The sequence below is a fragment of the Artemia sp. Qi Xiang Cuo genome, chromosome 16 (assembly GCF_049724085.1).
Source record: "Artemia sp. Qi Xiang Cuo chromosome 16, ASM4972408v1, whole genome shotgun sequence".
Lineage (NCBI taxonomy): Eukaryota > Metazoa > Arthropoda > Branchiopoda > Anostraca > Artemiidae > Artemia > Artemia sp. Qi Xiang Cuo.
This window is the reverse complement of record NC_142809.1, coordinates 16,435,025-16,458,375: the sequence shown is the minus strand read 5'-3', so window position 1 is coordinate 16,458,375 and position 23,351 is coordinate 16,435,025. Positions and strand designations below refer to the sequence as shown.

The following is a 23,351-nucleotide window of genomic DNA, read 5'->3' as shown; positions in this document are numbered from 1 at the left end:
GCAAGGGTTAGAAAAGAGCAAAGGTTTTATTTTTAAAAGAATTATGGTTTTAGTTTTTAATATTTAATTTTGAAAAAAAATTCAGAAGAGAATTTTACTTATAATATAAGTGCAATGTTTGCTTCAATCTGGGTTATTGAAATTAAATAAAAACAAGTTTTTTTAACTGAAAGTAAGGAGCGACATTAAAACTTAAAACGAACAGAAATTATTCCGTATATGGAAGGGGCTTTCCCCTCCTCAACGCCTCGCTCTTTACGCTAAAGTTTTTTATTGTTTTAAAAAATAAAGTTTTGAGACAGAGTCAAACTTTAGCGTAAAGAGCGAGGCGTTGAGGAGGGGAAAGCCCCTTCCATATACGGAATAATTTCTGTTCGTTTTAAGTTTTAATGTCGCTCCTTACTTTCAGTTTTTTATTTAATTTGTGAATGTTTTTTAATTAATGCAGGTTTTGATTTTGGCTCACCGTGCATGAATAATTAAAACGAAATTTGCATATTAATTTTACTTTTATTTGGTTAAATGGCTTTCTCGATACTTGTTTAATTTTATTTACAAATTTTTTTATTAGTAATAAATATACGTAACTTACGAATTAACTTACGTAAACAACTTCTACATTCATATATTTTTAATACGTATATTAGGGGGTTTGTCCCCTAGTCAATACCTTGCTCTTTAAGTTAAAGTTAAAATTTTGTTCCAATTCTTTAAAAATGACCCCTTAATCACAAAGGCCGTTAATTAGAATAGATATCTCTTTTGAAAGCACTTAAAAAAACTATAGCATAAAGAGCGAGGTATTGACTTGGGGGAGAACCCCCTCATATACGTAATAATTTCTTTTCATTTTAAGTTCTAATGTTGCTTCTTACTCTCAGTTGAAAAAACTTGTTTCTTTTAATTTAATTTCTGATCGTATTTTAAATAATGCTTGGAAATCCGGCGCCCCCTTCATAGAAATGTCCCTTACCCCAAAGAAACATCCCCCACGGAAAGATTTTCCCGAGTAACCCCCTCTTTCAGCCCCCCCCCCTACCAGCAAAAAATTCTTCCTGAAAATGTCTGTATACTTCCCAATAACCAATACAATATGTAAGCAATGGGCAAAGTTCATAACTTGCAGTGCTTCCCCTGGGAACTGTGGGGGATTAAGTCATCCTAAAAGACATATATATTAAATTTTCAACTATGCTGAACAAAATGGCACTCTCAAAATTTTGATCGGGTGACTTTGGGAAAAAAATAAGCGTGGGAGGGGGCCTAGTTGCCCTCCATTTTTTTTTATCAATAAAAAAGGGCACTAGAAATTTTAATTTCCGTTCCAATGAGCCCTCCTACATTGTTGTAGGACCAATGGGCAAATACAATTACCCCTGGGAAAAAGAAAAAAAAAAAAACAAATTAACACGTACCCCTGATCTTTCTCTTGGCAAAAATGTAAAATTCCGTTTTTTTGTAGATAGGACTTAGAAATTTTTATAGTAGGATTCTCTGATACTCTGAATATGCTGGTGTGATTTTCATTAAGTTTCTATAACTTTTAGGGGGTCTTTCCCCCTTTTCTCGAAAATCAGCCAAATTTTCTCAGGCGCATAACTTTTGATGGGAAAGATTCAACTTGATGAAACGTATAAATTTGAAATCAACATATAAATCTGATTCTTCTGATGTATCTATTGGTATCAAAATTTCGTTTTTTAGAGTTTCGGTTACCATTGAGCCGGGTCGCTCCTTACTTACAGTTCGTTACCACAAACTGTTTGATAAGAGTTAAGATATTAAAAACAAACTAACTAATAACTAATATATCACCAAAATAAAATATTCCTAGGGTATTTAAATTGTGACAGCGAGACTCAGTGTCTCGCTGTAAAGCTGAGAAGTTTCCATTGTGAGCCTGAAAAGGAACAATTTATTTGTACTCACATCTAAGCCAAGCCGATAAAAACACCATTGTCGACATTGTCGACAAAACGCCAACACATACTGCTCTTCTAAAACCTTTTGGTGTCTTTGTTGTTTATTTGATCTCCCTTTTAACAAGAATCAATTCATCCAAACAAAAACGAAATTCAAGGTTTAATTCAAATTCAAAGGGTTTTTACGACTTGAACAAACATTATAGGGGGGGGGAGGGGGACGTCCCTTTTAACAAGAATCAATTCATCCAAACAAAAACGAAATTCAAGGTTATATCAAGAAAGGATTTAGCCTCAGTCAATAAATCTTAATTTTAACAATTCTTACAAGTAATTCTTACGGTAATTCTAATTCTCTTACGGTAAATTATTACTGTAATTATTTCGAGTAAATTCTTACGGTAATTCTACAGTAATTCTAATTCTCTTATGGTAAATTCTTACAGTAATTCTTACAGTAAATTCTTACGGTAATTCTAATTCTCTTATGGTAAATTCTTGCAGTAATTCTTACAGTAAGTTCTTACGTTAATTCTACGGTAATTCCAATTATCTTACGGCAAATTATTACTGTAATTATTTCGAGTAAATTCTTACGTTAATTCTACAGTAATTCTAATTCTCTTATGGTAAATTCTTACAGTAATTCTTACAGTAAATTCTTACGGTAATTCTAATTCTCTTATGGTAAATTCTTGCAGTAATTCTTACAGTAAGTTCTTACGTTAATTCTACGGTAATTCCAATTATCTTACGGCAAATTATTACTGTAATTCTTACGGTAATTCTACAGTAATTCTAATTCTCTTATGGTAAATTCTTACAGTAATTCTTACAGTAAATTCTTACGGTAATTCTAATTCTCTTATGGTAAATTCTTGCAGTAATTCTTACAGTAAGTTCTTACGTTAATTCTACGGTAATTCCAATTATTTTACGGCAAATTCTTACAGTAAATCTTACGAGTAAATTCTTATGGTCATTCTAATGCTCTTACGATACAATCTTACAATAATTCTTACTAGTAAATTCCTACGGTAATTCTACAGTAATTTCAGTTATCTTACGGTAAATTCTTACAGTAGATCTTACGAGTAAATTCTTACGGTAACTCTACGGTAATTTTAATTCTATCAAGGTAAATTCTTACAGTAATTCTAACGAGTAATTTCTTACGGTAATTCTAATGCTCTTATGGTAAATTATTACTGTAATTCTTACGAGTAAATTCTTCCGGTAATTCTACAGTAATTCTAATTCTCTTACGGTAAATTCTTACTGTGATTCTTACAGTAAATTCTTACGGTAATTCTAATTCTCTTATGGTAAATTCTTGCAGTAATTCTTACAGTAAAGTCTTACGTTAATCCTACGGTAATTCCAATTATCTTACGGTAAATCCTTACAGTAATTCTTACGAGTAGATTCTTACGGTAATTCTAATTCTTTTATGGTAAATTCTTACAGTAATTCTTACGAGTAAATTCCTACGGTAATTCTACGGTAATTCCAGTTATCTTACGGTAAATTTTTACAGTAAATCTTACGAGTAAATTCCTACGGTAATTCTACGGTAATTCCAGTTATCTTACGGTAAATTTTTACAGTAAATTTTACGAGTAAATTCTTACGGTAATTCTACGGTAATTTTGATTCTCTCACGGTAAATTCTTATAGTAATTTTTACGAGTAAATTCTTACAAGCTAACTTAAAATTAGGCTTGGTTTGGTCTTTGTTCTTTATGGTTTTCATCAAAGGACAAAAAGAAAAGAAACAACGGATTTTGTTTTGAAAATTATTGGAACGAGGGGAACAAGAGCCAAAGCAGTACATTTCTTGCTTAAAATTTGTTCATTTTAGGATTCAGTCTGGTAACAATTCTGTTTTTTTTTTTCCTGTCTGTTTGTTTAGCAATTCGTAAGACAGCCAAATCAGGTGAATTACATACATAATAGTCAAAGAGCTTATAGGACGACAGACGACAGACATAAAAAAAAATCGTTGCATATAATATTTAAACATACGCTATTTAGTTTAGTTCCAGCTCAAATATTTCAGTTGGTGCTAAACTACACCCCAAAGGAAAAAAGGTGCTACACAAATTTGGGTACTTGATTATTAAATGCCGCTCACTCAAGTGCTTCATTTAATTAGAACCTGTTTCTTTGACGCTCAATCTTAATGAAATATCACAAAATATGATGAAAATGTAATACTTTAGAAAACAAATTTGGGCCATATATTTGCACATTAGGGGGGGGGGAGTAAAGGATAGCGGGTCTGTATGCAAAATGTGTTAGGTACAGTTATTCTGCATATTATGAAGTAAGAATTGTTTTCTAACTTCAAACTATTCAAATACTTTACCCGCCCCCTAATATGCAAATATATAGCCCAAGTTATCTAGTTCCCATCTATTCTGTCACTTGTCTTTGTCTTGTTTCACGCTAAGCTAAAAGAAACTAGCGAATAAACCGGTTTGTTCTCGAGTTTTAGACAGCGTAGGCTTGAGTGGGTGGCGTATAATATACAAGTGTCAAAATTTAGAGTCCCGGAAGTGCATAGTTTTTTTTTACGGACCACAGAACAAGTATTTGGCCTCTTCTTCCCCCCAAAAATTACTACCTTACACTAACTTGTATAAAGTAAAGGCGGTAGAACTCTTGTAACGTTAGTATTAGTTTTAGTTGTTGTCGTTAGCTAAATTTATCGTTTTTTGCTGAGACGGCTGTTAAATACACGGCTGAAATGTTTAGTTAATTTTCTTCTGAAGACTAATGTCCGTTTGTATTTACAGAAAGTATATATATATATATATAATATATATATATATATATATATATATATATATATATATATATATATATATATATATATGTATATATATGTATATATATATATATATATATATATATATATATATATATATATATATATATATATATATATATATATATATATATATATATATATATATATATATATATATATATATATATATATATATATATATATATATATATATATATATATATATATATATATATATATATATATATCTCCCTCTCTCTCTCTCTCTCCCTCTCTCTCTTTCTCTCCCTCTCTCTCTCTCTCTCTCTCTCTCTCTCTCTCCCTCTCTCTCTCTCTCCCTCTCTCTCTTTCTCTCACTCTCTCTCTTTCTCTCCCTCTCTCTCTCTCTCTATCTCTCACTCACTCTCACTCTCTCTAACTCAATCTCGCACTCACTCACTAACTCACTCTCAAACTCACACTCTCTCCCACTATCTCTCTCTCTCTCTCTCTCTCTCCCTCTCTCTCACTCACTCTCTCTCACACTCTCCCTCTCTCCCTCTCTCTCTCTCTCTCTCTCTCTCTCTCTCTCTCTCTCTCTCTCTCTCTCTCTCTCTCTCTCTCTCTCTCTCTCTCTCTCTCTCTCTCTCTCTCTCTCTCTCTCTCTCTCTCTCTCTCTCTCTCTCTCTCTCTCTCTCTCTCTCTCTCTCTCTCTCTCTCTCTCTCTCTCTCTCTCTCTCTCTCTCTCTCTCTCTCTCTCTCTCTCTCAAGCTTAATCAGCTTTCTCAGTCTCGTGGTTCTTGTTGATCCTCCTTCTTCATGGTTTTTTTTCTAGGTTCCTGGGCGTCTGTTCCCAATTAATGTCGAATACAGGCCACTGTCTATAGAAGATAAATCCAACGAAAAGATCAACCCTGCTCCTTATATTCGCATCATGCAGTTAATTGATCACAAATATCCTGGTAAGCCTGTTACTGCGAAAATAATTTGTATCCTTTTTTCATTCAAAATCAGTTTTTCCACGATTCTAATCACGTAATGTATGTTTTGTCAAAATAATGTTGAAGAATCATTACCATGATAGTGCTTTATATCGTTGATTGTTTAAGTGCTTTTTTCATTCTTTTATACTGTTCCTCTTAAAATTCAATAATTTGGCATTTTCAGTGTGGTAGTCACTATAAAAAAAAAGAAGAAAAAAATCAGAAATATTGAAAATACAGAGTTGCTTATTATTTTGTTATAAATTCAAAATTATTCACTTTCTTATATACCCCCTCCCTTCCCTCCCTATGGCTATAAACGCCTTGGTGTCCTGGAAGTTAAAAAAAATTAACAGTTGAAGGATGTTTTAATTAAAAAAAAAATTGGACCTCCCCCCCCCTCTAGGTTCCCCTAGGTCAAAATTCTATTGAATCCGGATAATGCACAAAAATGCGCTTCTTAACAGTAAGATTCCCTTCCTCTGCAAAAACTTTTGATTTTTATTGCGAAAATGTGATTTCATGAAAATCACAATTTAATGTGATTGTGCCTTAAAAATGTGCCATAAATTATAAGATTTATGTATTTATTTTCATTCTGATTTGATTTGAAAATCGTTTGTTTGTTTGATGAATATGTGCCACAATCTGGATGACTAAGCCAAAAATGCATTTTTTAATTATAAGTTCTGTCTCTATGGAGAGCCCTCTGATTTTCTCCCGGCAAAAATTTAAATTTTAGTACTCTAAAATACACCAACAATATACTTTACTAATAAAAAATTTGCTGACTGAATGGGGATACTGCAGAACAAACTCAAAATGTTAACTTTGTGGATAGAAAAATTGAATAATGGAATATCCAGTGTATCTGTTTTAGCGTTACTTATTGTGAATAGAACAAGTTCCTGTAGTTATTTAACTCCATGGCAAACTTAAAACCGAATGTGAAAATTTTCCCCTATGTGCTCTAGTTGTATGTGCTGTTCTGCATTTTTGATCTAACATGTGCTGCAATGCTTCACATGGCGTCGGCATTGGAGGTGTAGTTCATAGTGTTTTGTTATTAACTCATAGAATGAATTTTTCAGCTAGTGAACGAGGTGATGTACTAGTTTTCCTAAGTGGGATGAGTGAAATATCAGCCATTGTTGAGGCTGCTAAAGCTTATGCGGAACAAACTAGAGGCTGGATTATTTTACCTCTACATAGCGCACTGTCTGTTTCTGACCAGGATAAGGTGAGTATTGATCTCAAATCCTGTTCCTTATTCACAAAATAGGTCTAGTCTCAGAAAAATATCACCCCTCCTCCCCCTCTCCTTTCAAAAAAATATGTTTCAAATGCAAATGTAACCGGATGTGCAGCATGTTGTTTCCGAGGATTTTATTTGAGAGAGGGAGTTGTGCCTTTGTATTTGGGAGGGGGCTGCTCTTATATGGAAAAGGTGTTCTGTGTCTTTTTTATAACCTGCATATCTGAAAAGTATGTATCTTTTTTTAGATTAAGTTTCGCAGGGTAGACCGGACATACCTTCATCCCCTATCCCCTTCCAAGTGTAATTTGATTGGCGTAGAAACTACAGCCCTCTTTAATGCCTTCGAGCTCTTTGTTGGTTAAATGACTTCATAGTAAATTAAATTGTATATTTTTAGATTTCTGCTAGTAAATTACAAACTTGTCAGCGAATTTTTGAAATTTCTCCGTTGTTTCTTCCCATTGAATAACGAGCCCCTAACTCTTTCGAAGTTAAAAAAAAAGAAAAAGGACTAATTCAAAAATACCTCTGTCGAAAATTTTATTTTCAAAGGAAAGTTGAAAGCAATGTTAAAACCTAAAACGTACAGAAATAAAGTCATATTATAAGTCAAATTTTAAGGGAACAGAAATCCCTATCCCTATTACCACAAACAAGATTGAGCCTACCGTCCCCTTAAGCCCCTGTGCAAGTTAAAGTGTAATTGTCACTTTACTGAATACCATTTGTATTTTGGGTAGTGTATTTTTATTTGTCGTAACATCAACAATAACTAATCAAGGTTAAAAATAAGAGCTACCACAAGTAAGAGTGGTGCCACAGCCTCATACCCCCAGCTTCACTCACTCCATCTCAAAACTCTCCAACCAAGGCCGTAGCCAAGATTTTTGTTCTGGGGGGGGGGGCGGCTACAAAAAAACTTTAAAAAATGCATCACGAATTTGTTTATATGCATTTTTGTTTCGTCTTTATGAGCCAGACGGAATTTTTTCGGGAGGGGGGGGGCAGGTCAAACCACCTGGTATCCAGCCTGAGGCTTGATTATCTTTTTTGATTTCCTTAAAAATGCTGTGTTTTAAATAGTCTGGTTTCTGTTTGTCAAAATAGCAACAACGAAATATATTACTGAGAAAGTAAACAATCTCACAATAATTACATTTGTGACACTTTTATGTCAAAACTTTTTTAAACATATAGAAAATTTATGGCTTTCCGAACTTTTGATTGTAATTTGAAAGCAATCTGTTTAGTTTATTGAAGCAGTATCTTGAATTGACGAATCAGTAAATGAATTACCAATTTTTTGTTCTATATATTTATATATATATTTATATATATATATATATATATATATATATATATATATATATATATATATATATATATATTTTGTTCTATATATATTTAAAGGGACTGTTTTTAAAAGGAAGAAAGCATGGATAAACATTTACTGCAGATTATATTGATGACTCTAGGATGACTGTTAAAATTCATAATAATATTTCTGGAAATAATATTATTTATTAATTGGGAAGTAGTAATACCTCTAATTATATAGACTATGTAATAATAATGTAACAATATATTCTAAAATAATATAAGAATAATATATATAAATTATATAAATTTTATCATTATATTAAAATATAATGATAAAATTTTCATTTAAAATATAAAATTATCAGTTCTGGAAGTCTCAAAAATCTTTGATTTTTCAGTACTATAATTATAAAAAAGAAACTGTTTCAAATATTTTCTGTGTTTAATTAAATGACAATGGCACTCTATTCTTTAGAGGGTTTAAGGCGGTGATACCCTTAATCTTAATTTAACTAATTCCTGTTCGTTTTACGTTTGACTTGATTATTCGATTTAGTTTCTGCTTTTTTTTATTCGTTTTAGTTTCTTTTTATTCGTTTTATTATTCCTTTTAGTTTATTCGTTTTAGTTTCTGTTTTATCTTTAGGTTTCTTAACCCGGAGAGTAGGTAGGATTCATTTCTCACTTTTAAATTCTTTTGATTTTAATTTTAAAGTTTTATTTTTTGCTTTAAAGTTACTCGTAATCTTCCCTTATATTTATTATATTCATCATTTGTTGTTATACATAAATGGGCATATAAAATCAAGACAAAAAACAAAACAAAAAAGAACAACTGAATTCTTTCTTCCTGAAGGAAAGGCTTGTTAAGGAACTCATTTCGGGAATCTACTAAACAACAACTAGTTTATATATATATATATATATATATATATATATATATATATATATATATATATATATATATATATATATATATATATATATATATATATATATATGTAAAGTTGTATATAATAATTTAATAAAAATTATATAATTATATATTATAGTAAAAATGAAAAAAACGTATATGTAATAATTGTATAGAATATGTCACCTATTTCTCACTTCGGTCCCGACCATCCTTCTTGAACGTTTTGGGGTAACTCCTCCTGCTAGCTCATGCGTAAGGGCTCTGTATATTATTCTGTCAGGTGTAGTTCGTAATAACTGGGCTAAATTAACGTTGTCAAAAGCGAAGTTCTCTATCCCGTCTCGTGGACGGGTGCCATGCAGAGATCCTTCATGTGTGATTTTCGGGAGATGGCTTGGCTCCACCTATTTTTTTCACTTATTATTTCATAGTTATTTCTGTTCGTTTTCATAGTTATTTCTTCGGCCTCGACAGAGCCCGTTGATTTTGAATTGAAAATCAAGTATTTAGCAGTAGGCATCAAGACATGGCTAACTGTAGAAAAAGCCAAGACAGATAGTCGAGTAATTGAGAGGCAAATTTTTAAATGGCGGAAGTAAGTAGGACTCTCTTATTGGACAAATGCTTGTGTGTTAGTTTTTGGAAAAGCACACCTACCTAGAGTCTCAAACTCAATATATGATTTTTATTCTGCTTATTTTATGTTTAACCTTGGCTGTTTGCTTTTATTTGAAACCTTTTTCGAGAAAGGTTTTTTAAAATTGACTTATGTTCAGTTTTTACTAGCCATAGTTTTATTACGGGTTAATTTAGATTTTTTTTTTTGTTCGGCTATTCTGATTAAGATCTGAAGTGTTGGATTGTAATTTATATATCAGGTAAAATTTGAATATTCAGTTGAAATATTCGATCGGTCATAGTTTTGTATAATAATTTTTTAGACGTATCCGTTTTACACTAAATTTATTAAAATAAATATAAAAATAAGTAAAATTCAAAAATATAATTTTAAATAAATAAAATAAATGTATAATAAAATTTTATTCTAAATAAATAAATAAAATAATTAATTTGTTTATTCGCGGTTTACGGGAACAGGGATTTTAAACCATAGGGGAGATTAGGGATCTCCATAAATTTCGTCTTCTGTAGCATTTAAGCCATCCCAATGCCTATTCTGTTCACATCTTTGAATATACACGTATCTTAATCCATCATTTTATTTTTAAAATCTTTTTATATTCTGTTTATTGCAACTGTCGGTTTTTTTTTTTATAAATACATATATAGGTCATTTATAAAAAAAAGAATTTTTTTGTGTTGATTAAAAAAGAATAGACCTCAAGAATCAATAAAACCGGTTTTATTTAATTTTTTTGTGTTCATTGAAACTCTCTTAGTACTGTGTTCATTCTGTCACTACTAGTGTTCTGTCATACTGTCAATACTACTACTGTCAATACTGTGTTCAGTACTGTCACATAGTACTGTGAACTTTCGAGCAGATCGGCGAAATTAAAAATCATATGTTTTGTTTTACAAAATGATGGAATCAAAATTTCTTCCAAAACGTTTTGCCCTCATTGAGGTCCCGGGGGCTACACATCGTTAGCCCCCGGGGGTAAACATATTCGCCCCCGTACATGTTTTCGGGGGCTACACATCCTTTACATCCAAGATTAGATTCAATTTGTTCTGCATAGGATATTATCTAACCCAGGAACTTACAAATTTAATTTTCAAACTAATTGGAGACACCCAACTTATGGCTCCATTTTGGGCCTTCACTAGTCTTTTGGTCTGAGATGATCACGCACACGCAATGCCCAGTAACTCTATTTGATGTGGGCTTAACAAAATATTATGACTCGGGGCTGGTCGGGAAAAAAGATTTTGGCCAAATCTCAAGCAAAAAAATGGTTTTCTAGTTTTCACTGAGTTTTGGACCCCCATTGACCAGTGGACTTACGAATATAAGTTTCGAGATTTTCAGGAAAAATTATTGGTGCCTTTTGGGTGAACCAATATTTTGTAGACAAAATCTTTTCGGCTCTTTCATTCTCTTCCCCATATGCAAAATGTTGAACTCTTCTTGCGCTCCTAGTAGGTAATATCCCATAATCTATTATGTCGTTGCTCCACTGTGAATATATTCTATTCCCACAGGGGGCTAGTGTACTGACATTTTGGGTAGATGGGAGACAAAAAATTGTTAGCCCCCTCCCTTTCCTTCAAGTCTGAATCTTTCATGCCCATAAATTTTTTATTGCCTTCTTTTTTCTCTCTTTTTTCCATCGATCTTGGTTTTTTTTTATTACATATCAAACTAAGAGAGGAAAGGAAATAATAAATGAAAAATAAAATAAAAAAAGGTGAGAAAACGAGGATTTTATCAGCCAGTGGCAAAACATGAAGACGAAGAACAAGCAAATATTTCGACAAGGACTTCTGCCATTTCGTCCTCAGTGCTAAACAAAAAAGAAAAAAAAACAACAAAAATCTAACCTTTCGAAGTTTAACCGACAACAAGAGAACAGACACTCTCCATTCTCCAATTTTCCTCCAATTTCATTTTGAACTTACTATTTTTGTAGTTATGGATCTTAGCAAACAATGTTTTCTAGGTTTTTCACTAGCAGCCTCCAGATTTTAGCAAATGTATAGTTTTAACAGACATTGCGAATCATTCATGTCTATAAATAGTGCATTCCCTTCTTCTTTTCTCTCTTTGTTCCATCCTATTTTCTTTTTTCACTTTTTCTTACACGTTTTTATTGTTGGTTTAAACTCAAATTTTCTTATGTGTTCATTCGGAGCTTTTATTATCTTTGTAATTATGAATTTTAGTAAATAACCCCTTTTTCTTAGGTCTTTTACTATTCGCCTTCCGGTATTAGAAAATCTATTGTTTTAACAAGCATCCGAATTCTCCATGCCTATAAATTTTGTATTCTCTTTTTTTTCTCCTTCCTATTTTTTATTTGATCTTTCGCGTTTTTTTTCCTGCTATGAACTCCACTTTCCCTCTCTATCCATTTGGAGCTCTTATTATATTTATTGTTATAAATCTTAGTAAAAAAAACTTTTTCTTAGGTCTTTTACTATTCGCCTTCCGGTATTAGAAAATGTATTGTTTTAACAAGCATCCGAATTCTCCATGCCTATAAATTTTGTATTCTCTTTTTTTTTCTCCTTCCTATTTTTTATTTGCTCTTTCGCGTTTTTTTTTTTTTTTGCTGCTGTGAACTCCACTTTTCCTCTCTATCCATTAGATAAGATAAGGGTTTATTCCAAAAAACAACACAACACAAAAAAAACAAATGACCTTCCATAAGCTAACGCTTGTTCGGAAGTATTAACCCTCTTAAAATTAACACTTATAATAACATACTAAAAAAAAGAGTAAAAGAAGAAAGAAAGAAAAAGAAAAAAAAGAGAAAAAGAAGAAAGAAAGAAAAAGAAAAAAAAGAAGAAAAAATGAAAATCTTACACTCACTCGGCTCCTGGTCGCATTAACCAAAAATCAATACTTCACATACTCCAAAACTCCAAAACTTCCCGCCGCCATCCCATAAATAATAAATAAACAAAACAAAAAAATAAAAAAAATAAAAATATATAGGAAAAACGGGAAAAACGGGTTCCGGGCTAACCTGAGAGTGACTCAACTAAACCACCCTTTAAACAAATTCATACAAATTCATACCTACGGAGACAAAGGGTTTTGAGGGCCCGACGGAATTCACATAGATTCGCTGAACTTTTTAAAGAAACAGGCAAATTATTCCAGACAACTGGCCCCACATGACGTATTGAAAATAGCGATCTAGTACTAGTAACTTGAGGTGTCCGTGTATCTCTAGCATGACGAGTAGGATAATTGTGTACATCATGACCAGACATAAATAAATTTAAAAAAATATGAAACACACTTGGGAACTAAATTAGAAAAATATTTAAACATAAAAAACCCTTGGTAAAATTTTCCAAGACCTGACATAGGGATAATATTTAACTGTACATTCTGGGATCTCACCAAGGTTCTCCGGTTATCTCCAGTCAACACTCGCAGTGCCATATTTTGTATCACACGTAACTGCTGCAAATGCACTGAAAATGTGCTAGATCATGTACTCACGCAATATATTAAAGAAGGGTGAACTAAAAAAAATTAATTCAATCTCAAAACAGAATCCTGGAGAATATTTTTTTAATTTCTCAACATTGCAACATTTCTTGCAATCTTATTACTAATAAAAAAAAATGATTTTTAAAATTAACGCATTCATCCACAATAATACCAAGGTATCGTATAGTATTTGTACGCTTAATTACATAATTCTCCATTTGCAAATCCAGAACCCAAGGGTAAAAATTTGATGATCTACCATATATAATAAAACCTGATTTACTATGGTTTAACAAAAGCTTATTCACTCTCATCCACTTATCAATACCTAACACCTCTTCTCATAATCTCTATTAAATCAGATTCAGTCTTTGCGGCGGTAGTAAAATGGGTATCATCTGCAAAACTAGGAATATTCACCATACAATTGGACTGTGCACTATCTAACAAATCCAAAACAAAACATCGTAAGTCGTAATATAAACCAAGAATAAAAGCGGACCTAAAACAGAACCCTGTGGAACACCATAATCAACCATTATTTCACCAGACCTCACATTAGAAATTTCGACACACTGGTTCCTACCTCTCAAAAAATTTTCAAATAACTTCAACGCATTACCTCTAATTTCACAATTTTCTAGCTTCATAATTAAAATTTCATGGTCAACTGAATCGAACGCTTTAACAATATCTAAAAAAATAGACGCCACCTTAAAACCTTGGTCCAAAGCATCATGCACAAACGTCGTCAAAAATAAAACTGCCTGTTCGGTAGACATCTCCTTACGAAAACCGAACTGATTAGAATGGAAAAAGGAAATATTCTCCAAAAACTCAGATACTCTAGAATTAATCAGTTTTTCTATTAGCCTAGAAATAACAGAAAGGAGGAATATCGGTCGATAATGATTCACATTTTTTATATCACCCCCTTTAAATAAAGGTATTACTCTGGCACTTTTAAGACACTCTCGATATATACCACATTGAAAACTATCATTTATCAGGTACAAAATTTGTTGTAATATCACAGGAAAAAATGACTTACAAACCATTGTTGAAATAAAGTCTGACCCAGATGCACTGTTTCGTATACCATTTACCCCATCACTCAATTCTTGTTCAGTAACCGGATGCAAATACACAGAAACATCACTACTTAGGGGCAAAACTGAGTAAAATCACCAGCACTTGTATGCTGCTCAACAACGCTAACCGGCCCCCTACACTACAAAAGTGCTCACACATACGTTCAGTAGTTTGGCGAATATTTTCACCATCAACAAGACTACAAACAATTTTAGGCTTAATCGGTTTAATAACAGAATTTATAACATTCCAAGTCTTTCTCGGGTTACCCTCCGCATTTTTAAATCTATCACTCAGGTAATCTAACTTAGCTTTACGAAATATACTATTCAACTTATTACTATACCCTTTATAAATATTTACATCGCTAATACTATTACTTATTGCGTACTTTTTATACAATTGCTGTCGCCTAGCTAGAGAAACTAGAATACTCTTCGTAACCCAAGGCTTCTTCGGCGAATCAAAATACTTAAGTTTCTTCCTAACTTGACTACAAGCAACTACTGTATCCTTAATTATCGAATACCAAAGTGTAAATTTATCATTCACATCCATATCATTTCTATATAAAAAATCAAAATATTTTCCTCCAAGCTCATTTTTTAACTTCAGTACATTAATAACAGGAAAACAATTTTTCGGTACTTCAGAACGCTCTGATCTTGGCCGGTTCAAAAGAGAAGGAATAGATACCAACAGACCGAAATGATCCGAAACGTCGTTTACAATAACACTCGCACTACTATATCCAGTATTTAAGTAAACGTTATCAATCAACGTAGCAGAATCATGGCTCACTCTTGTACATATATTAATAGAAGGCTGTAGTCCATAGCCTAGCATAGTGTTTAGAAACTCCCTAGCTCTAAGGTTACTATTCACAGTTCTTAAATCCAAGTTAAAATCACCACAAATAAAACAAGGTCTAGTTGAAATTGGTAACTTATCCAATTGCTCTTCTAAAAGTGAGCTAAACTCATCTATATTATACGAAGGGGGTCTGTAAACGACAATCATAAAACAATTAAAATTAAGACACTGCAATTCTAACACCATACTTTCAAACACCATTTCTCGATTAACTCTTATATCATCTCTCACCTTGACCTCAAAATCATTACGCACGTAAATTGCTAAGCCGCCATGTTGATGCATCTCTCTATTTTTAATATACAGCTTATAATTACCAATCTCTAACAGAGACGAACTATGGCTCTTCAACCAAGTTTCCGTTAAAGCTAAAACATGAGGGGTTGATTGCAGACATAACTCATTCAAAAACTGGTATGAACTTCCAATCCCTTGGAAATTTAAATGAAAAATATTAAACTCATTTTGACAACTAATAGAACTCAAATCACACAGAAACTTATAACGGGAATCAGGATTAACCTCATGAAACTCACCCACATCAAAATCTCTGTGAAGTACCCCTCCCCCCAAATCATGTAATTTCATCAAATCACTCTTAAGAAAACCCAGCCGCTCCCTACCTAAACTTGACATTCAAAATAATCAATCCAAAGGGATGGAAACCGGAATTTTGTTATGCGAAATAATATTAACATTACCATACCTTTAGTTAAACGACCAAGAACTGAGAAAATCCAGACCAAAAAATCCTTAAATAAAAAAAAAGATAAGAAAAAATGGAACTAAAATAATCACACAAAAAAATCGCCAACATAGGTGACATAAATAACAAAAACAATGAATACTTCATAACACAAAAAAAATTAATAAAAAAAAATGAATAAGTTAATAAGTTAATAATAAACGCAACAACCGCTTATTTTAAATTTCATTACTGACACTAAACAATACTCACACGATTACAAACCCTCCGTTCACAAGATTACCATAATATCAAATAGGGACCTATATTAAACTCCTTCTCTACCTTTACCACCGCGTAAACCTCTTCCCCTCATTTGACTGCGCTGATGCGCATTGCTATCACTGCGCGGTGAATTAAGCTCCGGGATTATATCACTAGGGCAAAATTTGGCTCGCGAACCATTAGAACGATCAAAATAAAGAAAAGGTGGAACGGTTTTAGACACCCAAGCTGAAATACCTATAGCCTTTAGCTTAGCCTTCTTCTCAAAAAGACTTTTTCGTGCCTCCCGGACAGAAAGAGGGGCATCATCACTAATATAAATATCTTTCAGATTCCTCACAGATTTCCCTTTCAAATTCTTGCTAACTTTTAGTAAATTAATTTTCTTTTCCCTGGAAAAAACATTAACTTTGAAAAATTTCTGGTCTTTCATGTTTTGTAGCACTGTAAACTTGGGAACTTCACTCACTTCAAGCCCAGACAGACATACTTGCTTAAATGCTTTACTAGCGTCTTCCTTTACTGTCACAAGGCAAATTCCAAACAATAATGTTACTGTCAGATACCTGGTATTCACACATCATTGACCGACTTGCCAGATCAACATTGTTTTTCCTCAGTGCCATCGCTTCACTCGTGATAACGCTTATCTGCTTTTTTAGGCAATCAGTTTCACTTTCAACTGATACTACATGGGCTTGAACTTCTGTAACCGATGCGTGAAACTCAAGCTGCGCTTTTTCCACCGATATAACCCTTTGTTCCAGAGATCTCATATGTCCATCAATAGAGTCTAACTTAGATCCGTTTTCTTTCATGATTGCCAGCATCATAAAAAAATCTTCGGACAACTTTAACAATGGTGACTGGGACTCCTCGCTAGAAGTGGCCGAAACATCTAAAACTGCTTCAGTTCCACCAGCTCCAGCACGCTGGACTTAACACCGACGTCTCATCTTAGAAATAATTAAACAAGAAACGGCTTACCTCACTAGGCAACAAATATTTATCCACGGAGCTGCCAACGCGTATTAAGCGTTAGCCGTTACAAGGGCACGGCAAACGCCAACCCCGAACTCAGCTACAAGAACGACTCCTAACGCCAATCTCGAACTCAGCTCCAAAAACAACTTGAAATTTAGGCCAATAGGTCAGCAACAATTCCTCTTCGGGTTAATGTACCAAATTGATACGAATAATTATAATTTGAACACTCGATCAAAAATCAGAATCACAGTTCAGAATGGTTTATATTCAGAATAAACTTGTAACCGCCACTGGATAAACAAATAAGCGGCTCTGGCGTAACAGGTCTTACTCAATCATAAGACAAAACATTAAAAATGTTTATTTTTTCCAAACGAACCCACTTGGCAGTTCAAAAACTAGTCTGTAATAGATCGTAAATCATAATCCATTATTACAATTTGAGTTAAAATGTTCACTCATTCACTTCTATCGAACAAACACACCTTATTCCATTTAAGATTATTAACTCAGATAATAATTATTTTTTTTAATACACAAGTATCCAAACAATTCAAATTATAAGCAATCTTCAAAATTCAGGTGTGTAACTAAACAGTGACGTCACCGATCCAGTCAAAAAATCCAATCTCCGATATTTAAGTGCATTCAGGTAATTGCGTAAGATTTAATCCTTTACAAAATTGTGTCACTCTTTAATCCTTTATAAAATATATGTGACCTTCACTGGCGGATGCTGAATGAGAACTGAGCTCTTATTATATTGGAGCTCTTATTATATTTATTGTTATATTTATTATATTTAATTGTTATATTATATTTATTGTTATATTATATTATTATATTTAATGTTATATTTATATTTATGTAAAAAAAAACTTTTTCTTAGGTCTTTGACTATCCACCTCCTGGTGTACGAAAATGCATTGTTTCAACAAACATTGCCGAGACTTCCGTCACTATAGATGGTGTACGTTTCGTTGTAGATTCTGGAAAAGTCAAAGAAATGACGTATGACCCAGTTTGTAAACTTCAAAAACTTCAAGAGTCCTGGGTTAGTAAAGCTAGTGCTGAACAGAGAAAAGGGAGAGCAGGTACGTTGCCCCCCTCCCCCCGCCCGACTCTCTACCTAGATTGATTTTTCACGTTTGAAAAAAATTGAAAGATTAGCAAGATATCCGAGTATCTGACAAGAATTCTATCAGAATACTGTTCTTAATAGAGACTTAGTTGACGAGTCTCCCATGTATCAAATTCTCCCATTTTTAATGTTTCATTTTCATTATTGATAGATTTTCTAAAACTAAAGTTTATAGACTTTTTACTAATTAAGCATAGTAATCTGTCGGGAACGAAAAATAAATATTACATATGCGCAAAGAAAAAAAATAATGCCCAAAATGCCTATCAATATTAGCTTAAGAAAAAGACATACAATATAGGTACTTATGCAGCATTTTTCGTTCGTGGGGGGGGGGGAGGGCATTAATAAAGAAAGGTTCGGGAGGGGTCATCAATAAAAAAAGATTCATGGGGGGGAATAAAAAAATTATAATTTGAGTAAGAAGTTCCAATGGATTTGAAAACCTTTAGAATTTCAGGAGGGGGAGGTCCTTGAGATTTCCTGCTGTATACGTTTCTGATACCACAGACAATGCAGATACAATAGTGCATCACAGGTTGGACAGTTATGAGGGAGAAACCCCTAGTTATTATCAATATCTCACCTCTTTTTATTAGTTTTTCCCGACTTTCAAGGTACCATGATCACCTTTTATGCTTTCCGCCAAGGATCATCACGGATTTTAGCTTCACAGAAAAACGTATGAAGCAAAAAAAAAAGAAAAAAAAGAAAAAGACATAATAAATGAAAGATAAAATAAAAAAACGAAAAAATGAGGGTAGTTGTCTGTCAGCGGAACAATATGAATTGAAAATAGGCAGATATTTCGACAAGGACCTCCGCCAAATCGTCTTCAGTGCTCAGAAAAAATAAAAAACAGAAACAAAATCTAACCTTTTGAATAAAAATGACACTTACTCAAAAAGAGAAGAAAAGACTTTTCTCTTAAAGTTTGCTTCAAAAGGTTAGATTTTTTTTTCGTTTTTTACTTTTTCTGAGCTTTCAAGACGACTTGGCGGGGGTCCTTGTCGAATATCTGCTTATTTTCAATTCATATTGTTCTACTGGCAGACAACTATCCTGTCTTTCTTTTTTTCTTTTTTTTACATTTATTATATATTTTTTTTCATTTTTGCTTCATACGTCATGTATAGCCAGTGTGGTATTAAAATGTATTCATAGAAAAAGACTGGCAACGTCCTCAAAAGAGGCTATATACCGGATGGGCTGAAGTAATAAACGAACGCCTCTGCTACAATATTAACTCAAAGGAGATTCCGTCCCTATTCCTAGACAGGGTAACTTTGAGCAGATTATTGGCGCTGTAAACCAGCTCCTTTTACGCCGGTAACCCTACCGAGCAAGAGCATAAAGTCAAGTTGATCAAGTTTTTGACCTGTCATTTTTCACCAGTTTTGAGACAAAAAATTGACGTTCACTTTTCGTGTATATACGTTTAAATGAATGGTTATACCTGGCAATGAAGGAGTCAAAAAGTCGTAAGACACCGTACTAAAACATTTGGTAGTATTTGAGAATTATTACATCTTGCTGAGATTAATAATGATCTTCATTGTTGGGACCCCTGGCCCTAACGATCAGAGGAATGTCCGTTTCGCAAGTTTAATATAATTCACAATTTAAATTCTTTGATTCACTGCTGGCCCTAGCTATTCATTAAGTATCTTTGTGTCCTGTTAATATTTTATTCTGCCATAGATATTATGAGACGTCTTTGAAGAATTTGCTAATTAGCTAGCCTCTGAAAATAAAGGCGGGTGGTGACTAATCCAGGAAACAAAAATAGCTCTAAAAGACGAGAGGAACTTCTTACAGCTCGTTTCGAAGGGCCGTTGATTCTCACAGTTGCTATTGATCAGAACTCAGAAAAGAAATAAGCCTCCGCGTGGAGACTAGCTTTAGAGGTGACCTTTAATTTTCAAGTTTGGATCAGTTCTGTCTTGAATTTTGATGGGCTTAGTAAGTCTTCATACCTTTTACAAGTCCCTGTACTTTATCATTCTTGCCTAGTTATAGGTTTTAGACAGTTATTAAGGATGTTCGGTGAAGGGTTGCCCCCTATATTATTCAGATATTTTCTTCAAGGGACAGCAAAAGATGTAGTTTATTTTGATAGTTTCACTTCGAGAGCAAAGAAGGAGCCCACTCTGGCCTTTCTGGCCTTCCAGAGAGGAAGGCCATTCCACTCTGGCCTCCTCCTCTCACTTCTAATATTCATATTTTTAATTATGAAACTCATCTTCTAGGTCGAACCGGTCCAGGAATCGCTTATAGGCTCTATTTAGAAAAGGAATTCAACGAATTCGAGACTTATACAAAACCTGATATCCAAAGAGTACCACTAGATTCAATGATATTGCAGATGATCTCCATGGGATTAAAAGATGTTCGTGAGTTTCCCTTTATTGAAGCACCTCCTCACAATGCCATTGACGAATCTCTCAAGTATCTTAAAGAAAAGGTGAGGTGGGCTGTTTTTAGCATATACATGAGTTTGTAGAAAACGGATGTGGTTTCTAAAAAAACGACGTTCACAGAGTTAAGATGAAAATTCGGTAATTTGTTTTATACTAACAAAAATTCGGCGTATTAATAAATGTATTTGGAGGGTAGTATGACAATGAAGCGGTTGATTGGGCAAAATACAAACAGTTCTCAGTGAAAACGGTGCTCATAAAGTAAAAACGATACCTTGTCGTTTGCAAATTAATTATTGGTATTTTATAAGTATAGGGTAGGCTATTGGACAGTACTGTGACAACGCACTGGTTGACAGGGCAAAGTACATGCTGTTCCGAGTGAACATGGTGTTCACAAGGTCAAGATAGTAAGTTGTCTGTTAAAAACTATATCTTGAAATTTTGGAGTGTACTGGAGGGTAGGGCTACAGCGCTGTGGTTGTCAACGCAAAACATGTGTGGTTCTCAATGAAATAGGCTTCGCAAAGTCAGGACGATAAGTTGCTTTTTCAAACTAAGTCTTGACATTTTATTAGTTTAGGCTATTGGACAGTAGTGTGACAACGCACTGGTTGACAGGGCAAAATACATGCGGTTCTCGATGAAAACGGCGTTTACAAAATCAAGACAGTAAGTTATCTAGTAAAAAATAAACCTTGACATTTTCCTAAGTGTATTGGAGAGTAGCGCGACAGCACTGTGGTTGACAGCGCAAAATACATGCGGTTCTCAATCAAATTGACGTTCACAAAGTTAAGATTGTGTCGATAGGTCGTATTATATAAAATAAAATTTGACATTTTTACAAGTGTACTAGAGAATGGTGCGATGTGCAGTGATTAACCGAGAAACTGACTTAGCTATGTGATGCTGAGTTGGCCTCAGGCCGTTTTGTAATAATGTTTGCTAATTTTTTAAGGTGGAGAAAAGGCTTTGATAATTTTTATGCAGACAACTATTCATTCTAGGATTTTTTTTTTCAATTCATCTGATTGCCTCAAAAATGTGACTCCAGTTTGGTATTTAGCGGACGAGACGTGCTAAACTTTCCCTGACTTATCACAGGAAGCTATGTTATAAAGTATAAAAATCCCTAGATTTTAGAGAAGTCTGTTGTCATGCATGGGAATATTCAAATAACTTGTATTTAATTATTTCTGTTTTTTGGTGATTAGTGAAATCGGAATACTGCTAACAGAATTAAATGCCTTTTTTTAGCTTATTAAACTCTCGACATGAGTTATCTATTGCTCGTTGTTTAATAATCAATTGATTAAATAAAGTATCATACAATATACAAAATTAATTTGACATTACTTACGTGAAATTAATTATTTTTGGTGATAATTCTTAAGCAGAAGAACTGAAAGAGTGGGACGCTACCAATCAAAACAGTTATTGATATACACACTTCTTATGAACTTAATTTTTTTAATTAGTGGAGTCACTCAAATATGACATCATACCCCAGAAAAGATACGCGTGTTAAATCATTGTGTGTATGATGATGTGTATGAAACCAGTTTTCTTAGATCTAACCTAAGCGTAATTCTTGAGTGTGTTTCGTTTAATTAACAAGTACCGATTTGCATTTTTATCGCATAAAAAACTTTCTTGTTTTTAAACTTCTTTGCGTAACATAAAGCTTTGAGAAAGAAAACGAAATGACCGAAAATATTTTCGCTTCATGATTGATGGAAATTCAATATCTAATTTAAATTTATCCAAAAACGTTTTTTTTTTTTTAATCTAGTCAAAACTAGGCATGTTTTTCGTGAATTTTGTAAGAGGTGGTGGCATTAGATGTGAAATGTTTTCGTCTTTCTATACAAATGGTCGAATCTAGTAAAAAAGAAACATATACATCTTTTTTCGAAAATTATCAAGCAAAAATGGTTAATGAAGGGCCATGGAGTCTTCTTAGTGTCTTGATTCTCCTGGATTTTTTGTTGATTATTGGTAACGAATGGTTTATAGCCCTGGCATGTTTATTGCTAATAGTAGATAATGCACTCTTGTTTAAGAAGATACGAAAGCACAGCACCAGCTCTGTAAATGCTGGTGTAGCAGTGGTGCTTAAAGGAATTTTTTCAAAGGATACGAAATATGAATTTGCATTGGAAGGGATTCGTGAACTTGGACCATATTTTCTACACTTCTTTGTGTGGAGTATTATAGTAATTGGGGGTAATTGGTGGGTAACGCTTGTTTCGCTTGTATGTTTAGGTTCGCAGTACTTGGAAATATTTCATCCACTTCTATATTTTAAGGATGAGAATATACCATCAGGAAATTGAATTAAACAGAGGAGAATTGGAGAGAAAATAGGGTTCAAAAGAAATAGTGCCGAAGCTTAATGTACTAAATAGGTTTACTGGTGTTTTTTAAGCTTATTCTCAACAGATGATCACTCGATTTAAGAAGTTTCTTCATAAGGCAAATTTAGTACTGTTCAATTCTGGATAATTGCAGAAACAACACCTTCCTTTATTATTTTTTCCTTGTTA

At 33.3% G+C, this 23,351-nt stretch overlaps 1 protein-coding gene across 3 annotated transcripts in view; it reads left to right on the top strand.

The window, feature by feature from the left end:
* The window catches only part of LOC148942629 (putative ATP-dependent RNA helicase DHX34), a 158,502-nt gene that overhangs the window by 70,664 nt on the left and 64,487 nt on the right, over positions 1-23,351 (top strand). For all 3 annotated transcript variants that reach the window (XM_089102777.1, XM_089102775.1, XM_089102776.1), the window contains exons 7-10: positions 5,549-5,675; positions 6,788-6,936; positions 18,131-18,335; positions 20,632-20,846. In XM_089102777.1, the coding sequence (XP_088958903.1) occupies positions 5,549-5,675; positions 6,788-6,936; positions 18,131-18,335; positions 20,632-20,846 (696 nt within the window). The remainder of the gene's footprint in view (positions 1-5,548; positions 5,676-6,787; positions 6,937-18,130; positions 18,336-20,631; positions 20,847-23,351) is intronic.